We start from the raw sequence: 23,472 nt of genomic DNA, 5'->3' as shown, positions 1-23,472 counted from the left end.
TTTAAACAGGAGGTCTGAAGAAGCGTCTCGACCCAAAACATCACCCATTCCTTCTCTCCCGAGATGCTGCCTGAACTGTTGAGTTACTCCAGCACTTTGTGAATAAATACCTTCGATTTGTACCAGCATCTGCAGTTATTTTCTTACACTTCTTAAACAGGAGGGAATATTTCCTGGTAACGTAAACTCCAAGATATCTGAATTTAAAAGGGAATTCTAAAAGGGAACTGTTGGAGCCGAGTAACGTCTTGTTCATTTATTGGCATAATTTCGCTTTTATTCCAATTAATTCTGTAGCCAGAGAAGATGCCGAATTGGTCTATAATGGATAGTACATTTGGGATACTAGTTCAGGGGTTAGTGATGTATAATAGTACATCATCTGCGTAGAGGGAAATTTTGTTCGTAGTATGTTTAGTATTGTACCCATATATGCCTGGGTGGGACCTGATGCTCTCAGCAAGTGGTTCTATGGCTAATGCGAATAGCATCGGGGAGAGAGCACATCCTTGTCAAATACCCCTGAATAAGCAAAATTTAGATGAGAGGGTTTGATTGGTTAATATGCTGGTGTTCGGGTTCCCATATAAAAGCTTCAGGCATAAGACAAAGTTGTCGCCTAATCGGAATTTTCCCAGCGCTGTGAAAAGATAAGACCAATCAACTTGGTCAAAGGCTTTTTCCGCATCCAATGCGATGATTGTGAGGTCTTTATTCGGTATTCTATGTGAGTAAATTATATTAAACAGACGGCTCAGATTAAAGAATGAGTGTTGTTTAGGTATGAACCCGGTTTGATCTGAGTGTACAAGTTTACCAATGACTAGGCTAAGTCTACGAGCCAGAGTCATGGCGAGGATCTTCTGATCGGTATTTAAAAGGGCAAGTGCTCTATACGATCCTGGCTCTTCTAAATTCTTATCTTTTTTCAGAATTAATGTAATAATTGATTCTGCTAGAATGTGCGGTAAAGTCTGCTCCTTGAACACTTGGATATACAGGCATTGTAGACGTGGGGAAATTATATCGTTAATTTTTTTGTAAAATTCATTATTGGTCCCGTCTGGGCCAGGAGTTTTTCCTTTTTTCAGTGATTTAATAGTCTCTGAAATGTCCTTTACGTTATCTCTGAACCCAACTCATTACGTTCGATCTCACTGAGGGTTGGAAGATTGCACTTATCCAGAAAAGTCTGCATCATCACTGAGTCGGCTGTTGTTTGAGATGAGTAAAGGGTTTGGTATAATTGTTGAAATCTTTCGTTGATATCTTTGGGCAGTGAAAGTAGTTCTCCTTTTTCCGATCTAATTTTATGTATCGTACGATCATTTTCTAATTTGCGAAGTTTATGGGGTTTATCGCTGAATTCAAAGTATTTTTGATTGGTAAATTGAAATGCCCTATTGATTCTTGCTGAGAGTATCTGGTTTAATTTGTATTTAAGTGCAGCTATTTTATTATGTTTTCCTATGGATGGGTCGGCAGCATTTTCTGAGTCCAACTGTTTTATTTGTTTTGCTAGTTCCTGTTGCTCTGCCTTTCTTCTCTTGTTCTGCGATGCTTGGTAAGAGATAATGCAGCCTCTAAGAAAGGCTTCAAAGGTTTCCCAATGCAATGTTGGAGAAACGCCAGGGGTGTAATTTGTCATAATTTAAAAGGCAATAGGCACGTGGACCATTTTCTGCTTAGTGTAGACAATTTGAGTCAAATCATCTGCACTTCCTTCATTGTCATCGATCTAAAATTGGAGAACTCCTTCCCTACCACCACATACACAAGAATAGCTTTACCACACCTCAGACATATCTATGCTTCTCCAGTTAAATCCAATTGTTCATCCCCAAATTTAAATGAGGCACTTCTGACGGCTGTGCTTTCAAATATCAGAGACAATGTCTGGAACTCACCCCTTTCTTTCTTTAAAAGAGAAATTCTGTTAACCTTTAGTTATCTCCCCAATGAGGGCTATACATTTCTGGAATGATTATGTGAACTGTATTGGGACACTTTGTTACATTCAAAGTGTTGCACAGGGTGTATTTTTTTTAAATCCCAAAACTCAGAGTAGGAAAACAAAAAGGGAAAATCGGCATTTAATTAATTCTGACTAATTGACAATAGAAGTCACCTCATGGAACAATTGTTACAGTTGGTGAGTTGCAACCAAAGTCAATGTTCAATGGATAATTTTGATAAACTTTCTCATTTATGACAATCAATATCAAAAATAACAGATTTCCAATTAATGACCGTAGCTGCAAAGCTGCTGAATTTTCAACCCAATTTGATTCAGTGAAAAAGACAAGAGGTTAACAATGAAAATAAATTAAATTGAAGGACAAAGATAGGTTACAAACGGATTTAGTGTGCTTGGATATAACTAGCTATCATACAGGCATTAAGCGAAGCCATGACTCACTTCAGACAAACGTGCTGCTAACTTACATCAAGTTCATATTTGAAAACTGACCACATAACTGCAAGGGAAGAGATAACAAACCCCCTCCCAACACACAAAGAAAAGCAACATTTAGTTGTGAAAGGACAATCTCTATAGATTTAAAATGAACTTTTAATAAGGCTAGAAATAAAATTATTCAGAGTTCCCTTGAACTAAAAATAAAATTCATGTACAGTAGACAAAAGTGATGTCACGGGTAGACAGGTGGGGAAGGTGGCTTTTGGCACATTGGCCTTCAGTCAAGAAATTAAGTATAGAAGTTGGGACATTAGGTTGCAGTTGAACATGATGTTGGTGAGATTGCACTTATCATATCATATCATATATATACAGCGCGGAAACAGGTCTTTTCGGCCCACCAAGTCCGCGCTGCCCAGCGATCCCCGTACATTAACACTATCCTACACCCACTAGGGACAATTTTTACATTTTACCCAGCCAATTAACCTACAAACCTGTACGTCTTTGGAGTGTGGGAGGAAACCGAAGATCTCGGAGAAAACACACGCAGGTCACGGGGAGAACATACAAACTCCTTACAGTGCAGCACCCGTAGTCAGGATCGAACCTGAGTCTCCGGCGCTGCATTCGCTGTAAAACAGCAACTCTACCGCTGCGCTACCGTGCCGCCCACTTGAAGTATTGTGTTCAGTTTTGGGCATCCTGCTGTAGGAAAGGGTGCAGAGAAGATCGGGAGAATTTTCCACAATGTGAACATTAGCTTCCCATTGAATTATAGACTTTAATTGGAGATGCATCCCAATGGGGAATTTTTCTTTCAAAATAAGTCATTTTATTGGAAGTGGCAAAGTGACCCACTACCACTATTCAATAGCCAAAGCCAACAGTAGATTTGAGGATGGACAAGATTCCTGGATGATGAAAAGATTCAGGATGTGGATATCAGGAAAAGGGATGGGATTCAAGGATTTGCATTCTTGGGAGACAGGTAGTGTAGGAGTTGTTCAGAGAGATAATGGGTTAAGGCATATTGACTTGGTGGAAGTAGCATGGAGACTTTGCGATTACTTTAAAAAGCCAGTATAAGAAACATAGAAAATAGGTGCAGGAGGCCATTTGATCCTTCGAGCCAGCACCACCATTCATTGTGATCATGGCTGATCAGACACAACCAGTAACCCGTGCCTGCCTTCTCCCCATATCCCTTGATTCCGCTAACCCCTGGAGCTCTATCTAACTCTCTTTCAAATTCATCCAGTGAATTGGCCTCCATTGCCTTCTGTGGCAACTCTCACAACATTCACAACTCTCTGGGTGAAAACATTTTTTCTCACCTCAGTTTTAAATGGCCTCCCCTTTATTCTTGTTCTGTGGCCCCTGGTTCTGGACTCCCCCAACATTGGGAACATTTTTCCTGCATCTAGCTTGTCCAGTCCTTTTATAATTTTATACATTTCTATAAGATCCCCTCTCATCCTTTTAAATTCCAGTGAATACAAGCCCATTCTTTCCAATCTTTCCTCATATGACAGTCCCGCCATCCCGGGGATTAACCGCGTGAATCTACGTTGCACTGCCTCAATAATAAGGATGTCCTTCCTCATAATAAGGAGATCAAAACTGCACACAATACTCCAGATGTGGTCTCTACCAGGGCCCTATACAACTGCCGAAGGACCTCTTTACTCCTATACTCAAATCCTCTCGTTAAGAAGGTCAACATGCCATAATGAACATGCTTACTGCAGCTCCCCACAATGCAGTGGGTCTGAGAAAATGCCTTGCAAATTAAGAACACGGCAGCACCACACAGTTCACAATGTCCTAGGACTGGAGAGGACATGGTAAACGAGGTACTCGGCTCTGACTGCCAACTTAAATGATGCAGTGACATCCTATCCAGATTGATTTCTACTACCCGAATTGCCATAATGCAAGAGACGTCTATATTTCTGCCTCAATCTTTTCTCAATTTGTATTTTAAACACAGTTGCAATCAAGTACTTCCCAGATGAAGATAACTTCAGAACAGTGCACAACATTTATTATGGCCCAAACGTGGGCAAATGGAACTAGTGGAGATGGAGCATTTTGGCGTGCGTTTTCCAGCTGGGTCAAAGGGCCTTTTTTCCTGCTGTATGACTCCACCCTACTTCTACTACCTACAACAAGTATCACTTATTGTTGCTAATATCCTTCCAACCAATAAGTCTTTGGGATGTTGGAGAAAAGCCAAGCAGGTAGAGGAAACCCAGTCACAGGGAAAACATGCTAATTCCAGACAACTCAAGTCACAGTTAAACTAGGGCTGCTGGAGGCATCAACACTAGCTGCAGAATCATTGCTGTCCTGTGCCACCCTTGCCATAGTTCAATTCAATAATTAAGGTACAAACACAGATCTAAAACATTATCAATAAAAACGTGGACTTTATTACAAACCGTTAATATTCCTCTTAAAACAATTTAACTTTTCAGCTTCATATTTCAAATGCGTTCTTTCAGCACTAATATATTTGGTCATGAAAATTAATCATAACATTGATATAAAGGCAACAACACAGGGTTAACTTTCAACCAAAAGTAATATTGCAATCATAAGAATTTTTCAAACGATGAAAGCAAATGCTGGACCGCGTGCACAATATTAAATGTTAAGTGTTCAGCTGCCCTTTGAGCAGAACATGTTGGGCTCACCCCAGAACCAAAGATCCAGATCCCAGAGCAAATTGCCCCAGAGCCGGAGCAAACTGCTCTAGAGCCACTGCCCCAGACCCGCTGTCAGAGAGCCAGTGTTCCAGATCCAGACCCACTGTCCCAGAAACAGTGCCCCAGATCCAGACCCACTGTCCCAGAAACAGTGCCCCAGATCCAGACCCACTGTCCCAGAACCACAGCCCCCACTGTCCCAGAGCCACTTCCCCAGAGCCAAACCCACTGTCCCAGATCCACTGCCTCAGACCCACTTCCCCAGAGCCACTGCCCCAGCCCCACAGCCAGACCCACTGTCCCAGGGCCAGAGCCACTGTACCTGAGCCACTTCCCCAGAGCCACTGCCCCAGCCAGACCCACTGCTCCAGAGCCAAACCCACTGTCCCAGATCCACTGCCCCAGCCAGACCCACTGCCCCAGCCAGACCCACTGTCCCAGGACCAGACCCACTGTCCCAGAGCCCCAGAGCCAGACCCACTGCCCCAGAGCCAGACCCACTGCCCCAGAGCCAGACCCACTGCCCCAGAGCCAGACCCACTGCCCCAGACCCAGACCCACTGTCCCAGAAGCTGGAGCCAGACCCACTGCCCCAGAGGCTAGAGCCACTGCCCCAGCCCCTCAGACCCACTGTCCCAGAAACAGACCCACTGCCCCAGAGCCAGTCCCACTGCCCCAGAGGCTAGACCCACTGCCCCAGCGCCACTGCCCCAGCCAGACCGACTGTCCCAGACCCACTGCCCCAGCGCCACTGCCCCCCTCACTTTCTGCACATCAGGCGTTTCACTCGACATTACCTAAACACCGAACCCTCCTTGGCATTTTTCGAAGGCGACGCCGCACTTGCCCTTTTATTGAACAGCTTCTGCAGCAGGGTTGGAGCCATTCCGTACCATTGTACTGGTACAAAACGCGGTCATTCGGCAGCCTTGCGAGTAAAAGTTGGACAACTCCATTGAGCTCGCATCTGTCATGTGACCGCCGCCGCGCCGCGCCCTCCCATTGGCCGGGGCCGCGCCGCCAGCGACCGTCCCATTGGCCGGGGCCGAGGCGCCGCCACTGATGATTGGTCCGGGGCGGACAAACGGCCGCACCGTGATTGGAGGGATCCCCAGCGCCTCCGTCAATCGGAGTGGGCGGACGGGCGTGGAGGCCCCGCCCCCCTGGGACCGTCGCCGCCCCCAGCGCCCCCTGCAGGAAGGAAGCCCAACGTGACACCCAGCACCAAAGGGACTTCTCCCCAGCCTAGACAGACTCTCCCTAGATAATGTCAAGTCAAGTTTATTTGTCACATACACATACAAGATGTGCAGTGGTCACCCACGGTCCAGCAATAGAGCAATAAAAATAAACAATTTCACACACAATCACACACACAAAGTGGCTCAACAAACCCTCCCAAGTGCAAAAAAAGATGAGCCATACATGCTGGTCTTAACAATGATATAAGCAAAGCAATCAGAACAGGGATAACATGGTAATTCTATTTCTACTTCCAATTAAGCTTGATACCCACTTAAGTGACAATTTGATATTCTTCATATTATATCTGCATCTATTCTTCACTCTTCCTGGAGAAATAACCTTATTGGAAGAACGAGTGGTAATTTCCATTTCCTTCACTGTTTAACCACAATTTTCTGAACAAGTAGAATGTTGCAAAATAGGCTACTTACTGCAAGTCACACGATCTGTCCTGTCTTCGGCAGCTTGGCTGATCCAGTAATATACAATACAATACAATACAATACATCTTTATTGTCATTGTACAGGGGTACAACGAGATTGGGAATGCGCCTCCCATACGATGCAATAATTTAATTAATTTAAACAACAGCAACCCAACGAAACAAGTTGTAACAGTTTTAAGACAGAATAAAGTGCAAGTAGATCTGTGCCGGATCACTGTGCGATGTGACCATCCGGCTCAGCAGGACTGGTTCATAGCAGCTATGGCCCTGGGGATGAAGCTGTTCCTGAGTCTGGAGGTGCGGGTGTAGAAGGCCTTGTATCGTCTGCCTGATGGAAGGAGTTCGAACAGACTGTTGCAGGGGTGTGAGGAGTCTTTGTGGATGCTGGTGGCTTTTCTGAGGCATCGTGTGTTGTAGATGCCCTCCAAGTCTGGTAGCTGTTTTTTTCCGATGGTCCTCTGAGCTCTATGAAGAGCTTTCCTTTCTGCCTCCGTGCAGCTGAGGTACCACACAGGGATGCCATGCGTTAGGATGCTCTCTATGGTGCAGCGGTAGAATGTCGTCAGCAGCTGTTGGGGTAGACCAGACTTTTTCATTGTTCTTAGGTAGAACAGTCGTTGCTGTGCCTTCTTGACCAGCGCAGCAGTGTTATTGGACCATGTTAGGTCCTCCGAAATGTGAGTGCCCAGAAACTTGAAGCTAGACACTCTCACCACACTGTCCCCGTTGATAGATATCAACAAATACTTTAAAAATAGTAATAATGAAAAACATCCCCTATCAATAGCAGAGTTCATCTGGGAGAAGAAATTTTACTTCTGAAATTCGTTTTATATTTTCTTATAAGAAGTCTTATACAATTATTTTCTGGGGAAATGCACCAACCCCATATCTTGATTCCCTTAACATCTAGAAATCTATTGATATTTGTCTTGAATATATAGATCAGCTGATCATCCACAATCCTCTGGCAGAAAATTTCAGACCCATTATCCTGTCTTAAGATTTGTTTTCCTCTGCCCTGAATGGCCAACACCTTATTTTGAGATTGTGTCCTCTTGGCACTGGGAACTTCACCCTGGTATTATCTCTGCATTTGCAGTTACAAGTATCAGAAGAATTTTGCATTCCAATGAGATCACTCCTCATTACTCCAAACACAAGACAGGATAGATAGACACAAAATCCTGGAGTAACTCAGCTAGTAACTCGCTGAGTTACTCCAGCATTTTGTGTCTGTCCTGCTGAGTTGCTCCAGCATTCTGTGTCGATCTTCAGTGTAAGCCAGCATCTGCAGTTCCTTCCTACACAAGACAGGATAGGCCTAGTTCAAAAATAACAAACCCACTATTTGACAAATTTAGCTGGAAAACTGTTGTTGATCCTCACCCCATCCCACTATTGAAAATATATCCCCCTTAGGGAATTCACACCCACACTCAATATTACAAATGAGGTCTTCCTACAGACTTAGAAAACTGAAGGCAAAGTCTCCGTTCCTGTACTCAAGTTCTCTTGCAATCGAAGCCAACAAACCATTTGTTTTCCGAAGTGTTTGCTCAAGCTGTACGTTAATGTTCACTTATTGATTGATACACAACGAAACCCAGGTATCTCTGAATACCAATTATAGTACTTTTAATCTCGAAGGTATTTATTCACAAAATGCTGGAGTAACTCAGCAGGTCAGGCAGCATCTCAGGAGAGAAGGAATGGGCGACGCTTCGGAATGGGCGACCCTTCTCTCCTGAGATGCTGCCTGACCTGCTGAGTTACTGCAGCATTTTGTGAATAAATACCTTCGATTTGTACCAGCATCTGCAGTTATTTTCATACATGTACTTTTAATCTCGTTCAGTGCCAAAAAAACCACACCTCCGCATTTAGATTAAACACGTTCAGTTGCTCTGCGGTTTGACTTTACTCCTAAAACAGACGATTAATGTTTTGGACACACAAGTGACTGCAGAGGCTGGAATCATCAGCAACAAAAGATACAGTGATTGGAAGTCGATATGTCGGTGGGAAGAGGGAGAGGGGAGAGGGAGGGAGAGAGAGAGGGAGGGGGAGAAGAAGCGGGAGAGGGAGGGGGAGAGGGGAGGGGGAGTAAGAGAGGGAGTAAGGGAGAGGGAGTAAGGGAGAGGGAGTAAGGGAGAGGTAGTAAGGGAAAGGGGGAAAGGGAGAGGGAGTAAGGGAGAGGGAGTAAGGGAAAGGGGGAAAGGGAGAGGGAGTAAGGGAGAGGGAGTAAGGGAGAGGGAGAGAGCGAGGGAGTAATGGAGAGGGGGTAAGGGAGAGGGGGTAAGGGAGAGGGAGTAAGGGAGAGGGAGAGAGAGAGGGAGTAAGGGAGAGTGAGTAAGGGAGAGGGGGTAAGGGAGAGGGAGTAAGGGAGAGTGAGTAAGGGAGAGGGGGTAAGGGAGAGGGAGTAAGGGAGAGGGAGAGAGAGAGGGAGTAAGGGAGAGGGGGTAAGGGAGAGGGAGTAAGGGAGAGGGAGAGGGAGTGAGGGAGTGAGGGAGAGGGGGTAAGGGAGAGGGGGTAAGGGAAAGGGGGAAAGGGAGAGGGGGTAAGGGAGAGGGGGTAAGGGAGAGGGAGTAAGGGAGAGGGAGTAAGGGAAAGGGAGTAAGGGAGTAGAGGGTAGAGGGAGTAGATGAGAGGGGGAGGGGGAAGGGGAGAGGAGAAAGGGAGAGGAGGGAGGGGGAGTAAGGGAGGGGGGAGTGAGGGGGGAGTGAGGGGGGAGTGAGGGAGGAGGGAGGGGGGAGAGGGAGTAGAGGAGGATTCGTGTGAATTTGGGATCCTCCCTCAATGTTTGGGGCTGGGGTTACAGCGGATGTGGTGGATTAGAGGCGGAAGCTTTGTGTGCGCGCGCTCGCTCGCTTGCTCTGCCCGTGTGTGTGTGTGGAGACGTGCAGGATGGCTTATCCTTCTCCCCAATGCAGGCCCGCAAACCCCGAAAACCCACGGGTCTTCATGGACGTCAGCGTGGGGGACGAGTCAGGTAGGAGAGGGGAGAGAGGAGGGGAGGGGAGAGGGGGAGGGGGAGGGGGAGGGGGAGGGGAGGGGGAGAGGGGGAGGGGGAGGGGGAGGGGGAGGGGGAGGGGGAGGGGGGGAGGGGAGAGAGGGGAGGGAGAGAGGAGGGGAGGGGAAAGGGGGGGAGGGGGGAGGGGAGGGGAGAGAGGAGGGAGAGAGGAGAGGGGAGGGAGAGAGGAGAGGGGAGGGAGAGAGGAGAGGGGAGGGAGAGAGGAGAGGGGAGGGGAGGGAGAGAGGAGGGGAGGGGAGGGAGAGAGGAGAGGGGAGGGGAGGGAGAGAGGAGGGGAGGGGAGGGAGAGAGGGGAGGGGAGGGGAGGGAGAGAGGAGGGGGAGGGGGGAGGAGAAGGGAGGGAGAGAGGAGGGGAGGGAGAGAGGAGAGGGGAGGGAGAGGGGATAGAGAGGAGGGGGGAGGGGGGGGATAGAGGGGAGGGAGAGGGGAGGGGGAGGGAGAGAGGAGAGGGGAGGGGAGAGAGGAGGGGGAGGGGGGAGGAGAAGGGAGGGAGAGAGGAGGGGAGGGAGAGAGGAGAGGGGAGGGAGAGAGGAGAGGGGAGGGAGAGAGGAGAGGGGAGGGGGGGAGGGAAGAGTAGAGGGGAGGGGAGGGGGGAGGGAGAGAGGAGGAGAAGAGGAGAGGAGAGGAGAGGGGAGGAGAAGAAGAGGAGAAGAAGAGAGGAGGGGAGAGGAGAGGAGAGGAGAAGAGAGAAGAGGAGAGGGGCGGGGCGCATTCATTCATTCATTCATTCATTCACTCAGCCCAGCGCACACCCTGCTTGCTCCTTGGTGGTGGTGGTGGTGGTGGTGGTGGTGGTGGACCGGGGTCACCACCAGTCAGTCAGTCTTGGCTCTGAGCAAGTCTGATGCGTCGGTTTGCAAGGAAACACAAAGTGCTGGAGTAACTCAGCGGGACGGGCATGGGAACTAATCGTTGTTGCTTTGATCTTTACACTAAAGAACCTGCAAGGGCCCCGGGGGTATTAAGCATAAAATAAGACTTAAGAGCTGTGGAATTCACTGCCTCAGAAGGCAGTGGAGGCCAATTCTCTGAATGCATTCAAGAGAGAGCTGGATAGAGCTCTTAAGGATAGCGGAGTCAGGGGGTATGGGGAGATGGCAGGAACGGGGTACTGATTGAGAATGATCAGCCATGATCACATTGAATGGTGGTGCTGGCTCGAAGGGCCGAATGGCCTCCTCCTGCACCTATTGTCTATTGTCTATCGTCCTGGCCCCAAGCGTCGCCTATCTGCAGCCTCCAGTGATGCTGCTACCTGACCCATACAATACAATACAATACAATACAATACAATATATCTTTATTGTCATTGTGCAGGGGTACAATGACAAACTAGCATCTGTCTTGTTATTTGTAAAGCGGCATCTGCAGTTCTCCATATTCCGTATCCACATATTCTTCAGCATGCATGGACTGTTCCGCAAAGGTCGGGTTGCAAGAGACGCTTTTAATTTTTCAGCAAGTCAGGCAGCACAAGTGGAGAGAGGTGGTCGGTACGTGTTTCAGGATATTTGAATTAGGGGAAAACATTGAGAGTTCAGTAAGTTCTAAGATGCAGGGAAAGAGGAGGAAAATGAAGGGAAAAAATGTGTTAAGAAATAGATTGCAGAAGCAGTTAATATCACAAAGCCTTGATGGTGAAAATAAGGATAGCGGAGTCAGGGGGTATGGGGAGAAGGCAGGAACGGGGTACTGATTGAGAATGATCAGCCATGATCACATTGAATGGCGGTGCTGGCTCGAAGGGCTGAATGGCCTCATCCTGCACCTATTGTGTATTGTCTATTGTCTAAGGGGTAATGAATGGGACCAAAAAAAGAATCAGTGTGGATGTAATATAGGTCGAGTTAGAAGATGAAATGCAGTTTTCTGAGCGAACGTCGAGCAATTGGAACTGTAATAAGTCCAGGATAGAGAATTAGAGTGAGCAATCACTTAAAACAGAATCACGTTTGAGTAGAATGGAAGATGTTCAGCAAATTGGTCACCTGACATATGTTAGATAGGACTGCCCAATGTTCAGGTGATAATAACAAACAGTGGGTAAGGTGTACTGGCCTGAAAGATGTATTTTTTTTTTTTAAATCACTGCTTGTGGCTTTGGACTTTGGGAACGGAGGAGGTGAAAGGACAAGTCTTGGGCAATTGCATGGAACCTGCTTTTTGGATGAATTCTCCTTTTTGGGGTTTAATCATTTAAACTACTTGTATTCAAAGTATGGAAAATTAGAAATGAACAATTTCTAAAATGTTATATTCATGGCTTGAGATACAGCAGCTGTTAGATAGAAAAAATAATCTGCTAATTGTCCATCGTCCTCGTTCCCTAGAATAGTTAAACTTACAAATATTCAAGATAAGTGAAAGTGTGCAGTTTTTTTATACGAACAAAACTGCTTCAAAGAGCTATTTTTTGTTTACGTATTGCAAATGGAAACTTATATGTATCCAGAATCTTAATGTTCCCGAGTACTGCTTAAAGGCACATGTTGTACTTCACAAAATAATGTGTCATCATTGTTTAAGATGAATAATAACAGATTGCATTGTATTAGAAATGATAACCAGTCAAATCATTGAAGGCTGAGTGAATATATTTGAGTTCCTTGTGTAAAAAGCAGGATTGTGCTTGCATTAGTATAAGAACTATTGTCTTACTGAATGCTGGAATAGTCTTGATCGCCCATAAGCCCTATTGATTGTTGCATTTGTCCCTTGTGCCTCTTACTTCTGTGCAGAAAAATGGGGGTGACGCAGCAGTAGAGTTGCTGCCTTACAGTGCAGAGACCCTGATTCGATCTTGACTATGGATGCTGTCAAAACGGAGTTTGTACATTCTCCCTGTAACCATGTGGGTTTTCTTCGGGTGCCCCAGTTTCCTCCCATTCTCCAAAGAAGTCCAGGCTTGTAGGCTAATTGGCTTTCTTTAAAAAATTGGAATTGTCCTGTGTGTAGGATAGTGCTAGCTTACGGGGTAATCACTGTTCACACAGACTTGGTGGGCATAAGGGCCTGTTTGCGCGCTGTACCTCGAAAGTCTAACTCTAAAGTCTCCCTGGTGAAACCTTTTTAAGACGAGCAATTTTACTGGAAGATGGGACCATTTTTATTTAACGATAGACACAAAATGCTGGAATAACTCAGTGGGTCAGGCAGCATCCCTAGAGAAGAGGAAGAGGTGATGTTTCGGGTCGAGACCCTTCTTCAGACTGAGAGTCAGGGAGAGGGAAACTAGAGATATTAAAATGTACCGAACAAATCAGCGGCGGTACCGATGGCCCAGGAGCCACAATTGGTCAGTTGTTGACTGTGGAGGGGGTGATAACGAAGGGATATGAATGGTGCAACGAGCAGGGTGATCAGGGTGGGGGAGGGAGTGAAAGAGTGGGAATGCAAGAGTTACTTGAAATTAGAGAAATCAGTATTCATACGGCTGGGTTGTAAGCTGCCCAAGCAAAATATGAGGTGCCGTTTCTCCAATTTACGTGTGACCTCAGTGGAGGAGGCCTAGGAGAGAAAGGCCATCATGAGAATGGATAGGGGAGTTAAAAATGTCAGCTATGATTTGTTCTGTACCTTTTCTTACCTCAAGTTTCCATCTCCCCTGACTCTCCGTCTGAAGAAGGATCTTGGCCTGAAACGCACCTGTTCCTTTTCTCCAGAGATGCTGCCTGACCTGCTGAGTTACTCCAGCATTTTGTGTCTGTGTTTGATGTAAACCAGCATCGGCAGTTCCTTCATAACCATTTTAATTTAGTTCTGTTTGACTCAGATTTCATACTTTTTGAAAGAAAGACTGGTGTTTTCAAGATTTTAAAAGTATGATTTCAGAATTATATTCAGCCACACAGCATTCGCGATTCTGATGGTGGCAATCTTACTCAAACCCATTTAAGTGGTTGGGCATAATTCTAGACTGACATTCCATAAATGTGGAGATATTTCAGAAGAGATGTTGTTTGCATGTAAGTGGCACAACTGATCAAGCTGCTGCCTCAGTGCCAGAGAACCGGGTTCATTCCTGACCTCAGGTGCTGTCTTTGCGGAGCTTACAGTCTCTCCTTGTGACAACGTGGATTTCCTCTGGGTCTGAAGAAGGATCTCGACCCGAGACATCACCCGTTCCTTCTATCCAGGGATGTTGCCAGTTCCGCTGAGATCCTCCAGCATTTTGTGTCTATTTTCGGTGTAAACCAGCATCTGCAGTTCCTTCCTACACATTTCCCCCGGGTGCACTGGTTTCCTCTCACATTCCAAAGATGTGTGGATTGGCAGGTTAATTGACCTCTGTAAAATTGCCCCTAATGTGTAGGGAGTGGATGAGAATGCTAGATAAATGCTAGGTATGTAGGTTAATTGACGGGGTAAATGTAAAAAAAAATTGTCCCCAGTGTGTGTGTAGGATAGTGTTAATGTGCGGGGATCACTGGGCGGTGCGGACTTGGTGGGCCGAAAAGGCCTGTTTCCGCGCTGTATATATATGAAATATGAAATATGAAATAAACGTAGAACCGTGAACAGGCAATTGATGGTCGGCAATGGGCCCAAGGCCCTGTTTCCATGCTAAACTAAACTAAAAACCATCTTGACAATGAGAAAAGTGCCAACAAAATGTCATGGTTAATCCTTGATTCTTAGGCAGCATCATATAAAAATGAATTTCCTACATTTTAATGAGAGATAGTCATCTGTCCATCAGGGTTGCTCTACTATTCATTCGGCGATCGCTTCGCTCAACACCTGCGCTCGGTTCACGTTGGCCAAACTGGTCTCCCGGTGGCCGAGCACTTCAACTCCCCCTCCCATTCCCAGTCTGACCTTTCTGTCATGGGCCTCCTCCAGCACCTCATATTTCGCCTGGGCAGCTTGCAGCCAGTGGTATGAACATCGAATTCTCCAACTTTAGATAATTCCTCTGTCCCTCTCTTCCCCTCCCCCTTCTCAGATCTCCCTCTATCTTCCTGTCTCCACCTATATCCTTCCTTTGTCCTGCCCCCCTAACATCAGTCTGAGGAAGGGTCTCGACCCGAAACGTCACCCATTCCTTCTCTCCTGAGATGCTGCCTGACCTGCTGAGTTACTCCAGCATTTTGTGAATAAATACCTTCGATTTGTACCAGCATCTGCAGTTATTTTCTTCTACTATTCATTAAGATCACAGCTGATTTTAGCACAAATTTCCTGCACTATCGTATCCCTGGATTCCCTTAATATCAGAAATCTATCAATTTCTGTTTTGAATGAAGAGATGACTGATCCTCCACGACTTCTCCGGTGACAATTCCAAAGATCTATTACTCTCTGAGTGAAGGAATTTCTCCTCTTCTCAGTATTAAGAAGCCTACCTCTGATGCTGAGACTGTGATTCCTCAGCTAAGAATAACAATCTACTGAGCATCTATCCTGCATCGTTTCAAAGGATACAGGAAAAGTATACCCATGTAAAGAATTTGCAAGGTAAAGGGGAATGGACTGGAATTGGCCACCGAATCACATAGCATGGAAATAAACTTTTCTGCATGGAAATAAACCCATGCCTGCCATCAAAGACCTATATATACAAATCCCTTTTCCCATTATTTTGCTTGGAATCATGTAAAAAATGGCTTTTAAATGCCATGAGAATACCCGTCTCCTCCACCTTGACTTGACTTGACTTGACCTCCTTGGGCAATGCACCCCAGATTTGAACTACTGCCTGGTTGGGAAAAAATCTTCCTCAAAACCTGCCTTTACCCATTACCTTAAACATGTGCCTTCTGGATTTAGCAGCTGCTAAGATGAACTGGCTTGAAGAAGGGTCCTGACTCGCAACCTCGTCTATCTGCTCCCTGGGAAAGCTGACTTTTGAATTTTGTAGCATTTTCCATGGTTTAGCACATAATAATTTGTGGGCGGCATAAATGGAATAGGTTGTGGATATCATGGCAAAAGCTTTGATATGTAACAGTAAAACTCTCACAAGCTTCAGATTGTGGAATGTGCAAGAATCAAATTTGTAATGTCCTGCAATTCCACCTTAAGCTTGAGATAATAGAAGGAAACCACTCTGCTGATTGAGTTTTCACCTTTGCGAATTGATGCAATCATCAAAAAGGAAGACATTTTGTTTCGAGTTAACTAACATGGTTGGATGGCTCTCATTTTTGACCACAATATATAGAGAAAGCTAGCAGGGCAGGTGGGTGAACTGCTGTTTGTAGACAGCTGAAGCGTTAGTTTTCATGATGATTTCAATGTGAAAAATGTTTTAAACAGCAGGATTTTTCTTTTAACGAGTTCATTTAACTGACATCTTCCGTATCTTTATTCTCGCAGTTGGACGGATAGTTTTGGAGCTATTTGCAGATGTTTGTCCTAAAACAGCTGAGAACTTTCGTGCATTATGCACCGGAGAGAAGGGAATTGGACCAACTACCGGGAAACCTCTCCATTTCAAAGGCTGCCCCTTCCACAGGAGTAAGTCAATTGTTCTGCTTGTCCACTGTGAATTGATGTGATGATCTTTATTTTTAACTTTGAATAAAATCTATATTTTTTAATAACCAAATAATGAATGAAAACATTTGAGTAATTATTTTTAATCTTTTCAGTTATAAAGAAGTTCATGATTCAGGGAGGAGATTTTTCCAATCAAAATGGAACTGGAGGAGAAAGCATCTATGGAGAGAAATTTGACGATGAAAACTTTAAATACCAGGTGAAAAAAGAAAGTGTGTTGTGAACATATCTAGTGGCTGGACGAATAACTGAATTGCTGACAATAGACCACGTAGATGTACGATTTTCCCAGACTATGCAAAATGTGTTGTTTTTAGCATCAGAATTACATTGTTGGAGAGAGTTGATGGAACTTTACTGCAGAGAAACATAGAAAATAGGTGCAGCAGTGGAGGCTATTTGGCCCTTCGAGCCAGCACCGCCATTCAATGTGATCATGGCTGATCATCCACAATCAATACCCTGTTCCTGCCTTTTCCCCATATCCCTCGATTCCGTTAGCCCTAAGATTCCATCAGCCCTAACTCTTGAAACCATCCAGTGAATTGGCCTCCACTGCCCTCTGTGGCAGAGAATTCCACAGATTCACAACTCTGGGTGAAAAAGTTTTTCCTCATCTCCGTCCGAACTGCACCTGTTATCCACGCTTACACAATTGAACATGATGTGCAAATGTCCCATTTATCAGCACTGATATCGAGTACAAAGCTCCGCAAGACTTTGCTTGTACAATTCGAATATCTTCAGTTTAGAATTTTTGCTCTTTTATGTTACATAAAATAGTGGCATAAAATTGCATAGATATAATCAAAAGAGCTCTCGGTAGCTATATATGCAAGTGAATATATATTTTACTCTCTTTAATGAATAGTGCTTCGAGAAACATTTTACCAAAGGCGTGCAGCGTAGGTTCACTAGGTTAATTCCCGGAATGGCGGGACTGTCGTCTGTTGAAAGACTGGAGCGACTAGGCTTGTATACTTTGGAATTTAGAAGGATGATAAGGATCTTATTGAAACATATAAGATTATTAAGGGATTGGATACGCTCGAGGCAGGAAACATGTCCCCGATGTTCGGGGAGTCCCGAACCAGGGGCCACATTTTAAGAATAAGGCCATTTAGAACGGAGATGAGGAAAAACTTTTTCACTCAGAGTTGTGAAGTTGTGGAACTCTCTGTCTCAGAAGGCAGTGGAGGCCAATTCCCTGGATGCTTTCAAGAGAGAGTTAGATGGAGCTCTTAATGATAGCGGAGTCAAGGGATATGGGGAGAAGGCAGGAACGGGGTACTGATTGTGGATGATCAGCCATGATCACAGTGAATGGCTGTGCTGGCTCGAAGGGCCGAATGGCTTACTCCTGCACCTATTGTCTATAACATAAACAAATTTACTGAAACTGTAAAGGCAAGATATATTAACACTGTACTCGACTTCTGTGTAGTATACACTCTGTAGCAAATGTAAAATTGCAATTTGTATGATTTTCTTGTACCTTAGTTATATAACTCTTCAATGCAGTTGGTGATATTTTGTGCTCCAAGCAATTTATTTATCCTTTCACTCCTGCAGCATGATCAAATAGGACTGCTTAGCATGGCCAATGCTGGAGCAAACACCAATGGTTCGCAGTTTTTCATCATTACTGTACCTACTCCACATCTGGACAACAAACATGTGGTTTTTGGTCGGACCCTGAAAGGATTCGGAGTGATAAAGATGCTGGAAGACATTGAAGTGAATGCTGAGAAGCCCGTAAAGGTGAGAAGAAAAAAAATCATCAAAAAAATTACAATGGGTCCAGATATATCTTTTGGGATTTTTGATGACTGATATTTTATGTAAGTTTGAGAATAAATACTTTACTTATGCTTTTTGATAGTTTCACATTAAACCGGTCCTGGACTTTCTCACTGCCAGGCCTCAAGTGGTCAGGATGGGGGAACACACATCTAGCTCCCTCACCCTGAACATAGGATCCCCCCAGGGCTGCGTCCTTAGCCCCCTACTGTACTCCCTGTACACACATGACTGTGGGGCCAGGTTCAGCTCAAACTCCATCATCAAGTTTGCTGATGACACTGTGGTGGTGGGCCGGATCTCCAACAACGATGAGAAGGCCTACCGGGAGGAGGTGGCTGATCTGGCACTCTGGTGTCAGGACAATAGCCTCCTCTTGAATGTCACTAAAACAAAGGAGCTGATTGTGGACTTCAGAAGAGCTAAACATCCAAGGACGTACACGCCACTGGAGATAAATGGGTCTATTGTGGATAGGGTGAGCAGTTTTAAATACTTGGGAGTCCGCATCACAGAGGATCTGACGTGGGCAACGCACATTGCCGCACTGGTGGGTAAGGCTAAGCAGCGCCTTTACCACCTTAGACAACTGAGGAAATTCAGAGTGTCTCTGAGGATCCTTCATTGCTTCTACTCTGGGGCTGTAGAGAGCATCCTGTCCGGTAACATTACAGTCTGGTTTGGGAACAGCTCTGCCCAGGACAGGATGGCCCTGCAGAGAGTAGTGCGTTCGGCAGAACGCACCATGGGAACTACACTCGTCCCCCTGCAGGACCTATACATCAGGAGGTGCAGATCCAGAGCAAGCAAGATCATGAGGGACCCCTGCCACCCCAGTAACGGACTGTTCCAGATGCTACGATCAGGCAAACGCCTCCGCTGTCACGCTGCGAAAACGGAGAGGATGAGACGGAGCTTCTTCCCACAGGCCATCAGGACTGTCAACTTTTATAACCCCAGAGACTAAATTTTTGTCGACACTAATAGTAACTTATTAACTTTATTTATATGCTGTAACTGTAATTCTTTTTTGTGCACTACCCGCAGGCATTGCCACTTTCATTTCACTGCACATCGTGTATGTGTATGTGACAAATAAAATTGACTTGACTTGACTTGATAATTTTGAGCAGAAAGTTTTTGATTTAGTTCCTGAAGCATTCTAGAGTTTAGTAATAGGGATGTAAGGTAGAGATGTGTTCAGCAATCAGCTTTCTTGCTCTTCATTGACCAAAATGCTGACTGACTTTAAGTGAAAACAATGATTTGTGGATACACAACTACTTGTTCTGTGTTCTGCATGTGCGGCTCACCGGCAGTCTGTCTTTTTTTTGTTTTTTTGTCTATTGTCATCGTTTAATGTACGTTTTGTTCTATTTTTAACTCTGTGTATGTGGGGGGGTGGGGGAAACCTTTTTTCTAATCTCCTCCTCAACGGAGATGCGACCTTTACCGTGTCGTATCTCCGTTCGCGCTACGGCCTAACATCGTGGAGTCGGCGGCCTCCAGCTCGGATCGACCATGAAGACTCCGGTCGCAGGGCCTGGACTTACCATCTCGGAGGCTTCGGCCGTGGGCCCTGCAGACCGCAACATCGGGAGCTCGCAGGTCCCTGGCTGGCGACCGGCTTTTGGGAGCTCCAGCCGAAGCAGCTTCTACCGCCCCGAAGTGCGAGGTATGATCGACCCGCTCGCAGGCCCTTCATCGCCCTGCGTGGCTCGGCCGCAGCACTTTCCATCGCCCGGTGGGGTCTCAGGACCTTCATCGGCCTGCTCGGCTCGGCTCGGCCCTGGGACTTTCCATCGCCCGGTGGGGGCTCAGGACCTTCATCGGCCTGCTCGGCTTGGCCCTGGGACTTTCCATCGCCCGGTGGGGGCTTCAAAAAGTTGGGAGCCTCGATCACCTCGTGGCACCACGGGAGAAGAATGAGGAGGAGATAAGACTTTTCTTTGCCTTCCATCACAGTGAGGGTGTGCCTAGAGCAATCACTGTGATGGCTGTTTGTGTAAAAATTGTATCTGTGTGTCCTGTGCTTTTTGTTGTCTACTGCCGGACCCTGACGTGAGAGGACGCTGGCGCTGTTTATTCGCCGCTTCTCCGTTAGGATAGTTTGTCTGTTTGTTTTTATGTTATGATTGTTTTTGTAAAGCGCTTTGAGCTTCTGGAAAGGCGCTATATAAAATAAATGCTTATTATTATTATTATTATTATTATTACTTATATAAAAATCAAAAGAACTGCTGATGCTTAAGATCAGACATAATGACGTAAATGCTGGGAACGTAGCAAATCGGGTAGTATTTGCGTAAAGAGAAACAAATTAATGCTTCAGGTCTGAAACCTTTCATCAGAACTAGTTTAATCTTTGAGATCGGTGCTGGGGCATGCAGCTATTTACAATATACATTAATGACTTGGATGAAGGGATTAAAAGTACCATTAGCAAATTTGCAGATGATACAAAACTGGGTGGTAGTGTGAACTGTGAGGAAGATGCTATGAGGTTGCAGGGTGACTTGGACAGGTTGTGTGAGTGGGCGGATGCATGGCAGATGCAATTTAATGTGGATAGGTGTGAGGTTATCCACTTTGGTGGTAAGAATAGGAAGGCAGAGTATTATCTAAATGGTGTCAAGTTAGGAAAAGGGGACGTACAACGAGATCTGGGTGTCCTAGTGCATCAGTCACTGAAAGGAAGCATGCAGGTACAGCAGGCAGTGAAGAAAGCCAATGGAATGTTGGCCTTCATAACAAGGGGAGTTGAGTATAGGAGCAAAGAGGTCCTTCTGCAGTTGTACAGGGCCCTAGTGAGACCGCACCTGGAGTACTGTGCAGTTTTGGTCTCCAAATTTGAGGAAGGATATTCTTGCTATTGAGGGCGTGCAGCGTAGGTTTACTAGGTTAATTCCCGGAATGGCGGGACTGTCATATGTTGAAAGACTGGAGCGACTAGGCTTGTATACACTGGAATTTAGAAGGATGAGAGGGGATCTTATCGAAACGTATAAGATTATTAAGGGGTTGGACACGTTAGAGGCAGGAAACATGTTCCCAATGTTGGGGGAGTCCAGAACAAGAGGCCACAGTTTAAGAATATGGGGTAGGCCATTTAGAACTGAGATGAGGAAAAACTTTTTCAGTCAGAGAGTTGTGAATCTGTGGAATTCTCTGCCTCAGAAGGCAGTGGAGGCCAATTCTCTGAATGCATTCAAGAGAGAGCTAGATAGAGCTCTTAAGGATAGCAGAGTCAGGGGGTATGGGGAGAAGGCAGGAACGGGGTACTGATTGAGAATGATTAGCCATGATCACATTGAATGGCGGTGCTGGCTCGGAGGGCCGAATGGCCTCCTCCTGCACCTATTGTCTATTGTCTATTGTCTATCTGCACAGCTGACTCAAGTGGAAGGTTACTTGTAACTTAATTATCATGCAGCACAGAAATACACCTTTCAGCTGACAGTGTCCATGCTGGCCATCAAATGCCCTTTGCAGCATATTATCTATTGCCATTTATGCCTTGTTGATTCCACTGCTGATCTAGATACTTCGTAAATGCCTGGAACTCAATGTCCCAAGCAGTGGGTTACAGATGCAAAGTAACCTTGGGTGGAAAAAGATCTTCGAATCCCCTCTAAAACACCTACCTTTTTCCCCTACATCTATGCCCTCTAGTTTTAGATACATCTGCTATGGGGATGACAAAATGTGCTCCTGCTAAATTTGTATGTCTCCTCTACTCCAGCAAAAACAAACCTACAACTCCTTGTTACTGAAGCGCTATCCCAGGCAACATCCTTGTGTAACTTCTCTACAACATCTCCACCTACAGCATCTCCACTACACGTGTCCTTTAGATAGTGCAGTTGCCAAAATTGTAAATTATGGCCGAACCAATGTTATCTGAAGCTGTACCATAACCTCCCTGCATTTATCTTCAATCCCATCTAATGAAGGCATGTATTCCATATAACTCCCTTCACCACCATATCTGTCCGTTTCCAATATCCGGAATCCTTGGTATTTTTACATTGAAGTTCCTCTGTTCCTAGAATGAAAGGATTTCAGCTACAGGAAGAGGTTGGGTACAACTGGATTATTTATCTGGAATGTTGGAGGTTGATGGGGGAACTTGAGAGAAGTATATAAATTTTTGGGAGGCATAGATAAGGTAGATAGTCAGAACCTCTTTTCCAGGGTGGAAATGTCCAACACGAGAGGGCATAGCTCTAAGGTGAGCGGGGGGAATGTAATGGAGATGTGCAGGGCAAACTTTACATGGAGTCGTGGGACCTTGAACTCATCGCTGCTGGTGGAGGTGGAGCCAGATACGGTAGTGGCATTTGAGAGGCCTTTAGACAGGCACGTGGAAGTTCAGGGAATAGAGAGTGTACTTGTTTTGAAGAGGTGCTGGGGTTACCTGCACTCCATGTCTATTTCCCTTCCACGAGGTCACCCACCTTCTCTCTTCCTGGATTTTCGGTGTGACAACCTTGCCAAAGGTGCTGTCTAAGAAGCTCTCATTTCCCCGAATGGTCCTGAGGTCATCCAGCTGCTGCTGCTCCAGTTCCTTGATGTGATCTTTAAGGAGCTGCACCTGAACACATTTCGCATAAGTGTGGTTATCGAGGGCACCAGCAATTTCCCAGACTTCCCGCATCCTACAGGAGGAGCACTGCAACAACTTCCCTGCCATACCACTGGAGCTTAAACAACAGTCTCACGAGCGTAGACACGAAAAGCTGGAGTAACTCAGCGGGACAGGCAGCATCTCTGGAGAGAAGGAATGGGTGACATTTCGGGTCAAGATCCTTCTTCAGACGAGCAGAATGAATCTTATCTGCCTCTCATGATAGCCTCCTTGCCGGACTCTTAGGCCGAAGACTTGTACTTTACCAACACAAAGTGCCTCTCCGCTAAGCCTTGCCTTATTTTATATGTTACCCAAATTAACAATTTGGATGCTACCTCTAGTCCAATGATTAACATTAAATTATCTTGCCTCTCACCTTGGGGAGAAGGCAGGAGAATGGGGTTGAGAGGGAAAGATAGATCAGCCATGATTGTATGGCAGAGTCGACTTGATGGGCTAATTCTGTTCCCATGACTTTGCTAATTGCGCTGTTTTTGCAAGTCTCCCACTCTTTTCAAACTGAAGGGCAAAAGACTGTAGCTGCTTACTGTTAAGTGCTTGCGCTGTTCTCCTGCCTCTCGCCTTATCTGTCTTCTAATGACCGCCAATGGCTCTGTTTTCCAAATCTCACGTTCTTTTCAAATTGAAGACCACTGCTGTGATGTTCTCCGTAATCAGTAAAGCAA

General features: G+C 45.7%; 2 protein-coding genes across 4 annotated transcripts in view; one reads left to right on the top strand and one right to left on the bottom strand.

The window, feature by feature from the left end:
* The window catches only part of LOC144597347 (folliculin-interacting protein 2-like), a 72,792-nt gene extending 66,702 nt beyond the window's left edge, over window positions 1-6,090 (bottom strand). For all 3 annotated transcript variants that reach the window (XM_078406617.1, XM_078406634.1, XM_078406626.1), the window contains exon 1: window positions 5,928-6,090. In XM_078406617.1, coding sequence (XP_078262743.1) covers window positions 5,928-6,016 — 89 coding nt within the window. In that variant the 5' untranslated portion in view covers window positions 6,017-6,090. The remainder of the gene's footprint in view (window positions 1-5,927) is intronic.
* Window positions 6,091-9,648: 3,558 nt separating this feature from the next.
* Window positions 9,649-23,472, top strand: part of ppid (peptidylprolyl isomerase D) — a 31,942-nt gene continuing 18,118 nt past the window's right edge. The window contains exons 1-4 of the mRNA XM_078406604.1: window positions 9,649-9,813; window positions 16,174-16,314; window positions 16,449-16,555; window positions 17,929-18,117. Of these exons, the coding sequence (XP_078262730.1) occupies window positions 9,729-9,813; window positions 16,174-16,314; window positions 16,449-16,555; window positions 17,929-18,117 (522 nt within the window). The 5' untranslated portion in view covers window positions 9,649-9,728. The remainder of the gene's footprint in view (window positions 9,814-16,173; window positions 16,315-16,448; window positions 16,556-17,928; window positions 18,118-23,472) is intronic.

Source organism: Rhinoraja longicauda, chromosome 1 (assembly GCF_053455715.1).
Source record: "Rhinoraja longicauda isolate Sanriku21f chromosome 1, sRhiLon1.1, whole genome shotgun sequence".
NCBI lineage: Eukaryota > Metazoa > Chordata > Chondrichthyes > Rajiformes > Arhynchobatidae > Rhinoraja > Rhinoraja longicauda.
This window is presented reverse-complemented; position numbering and strand designations above follow the sequence as displayed.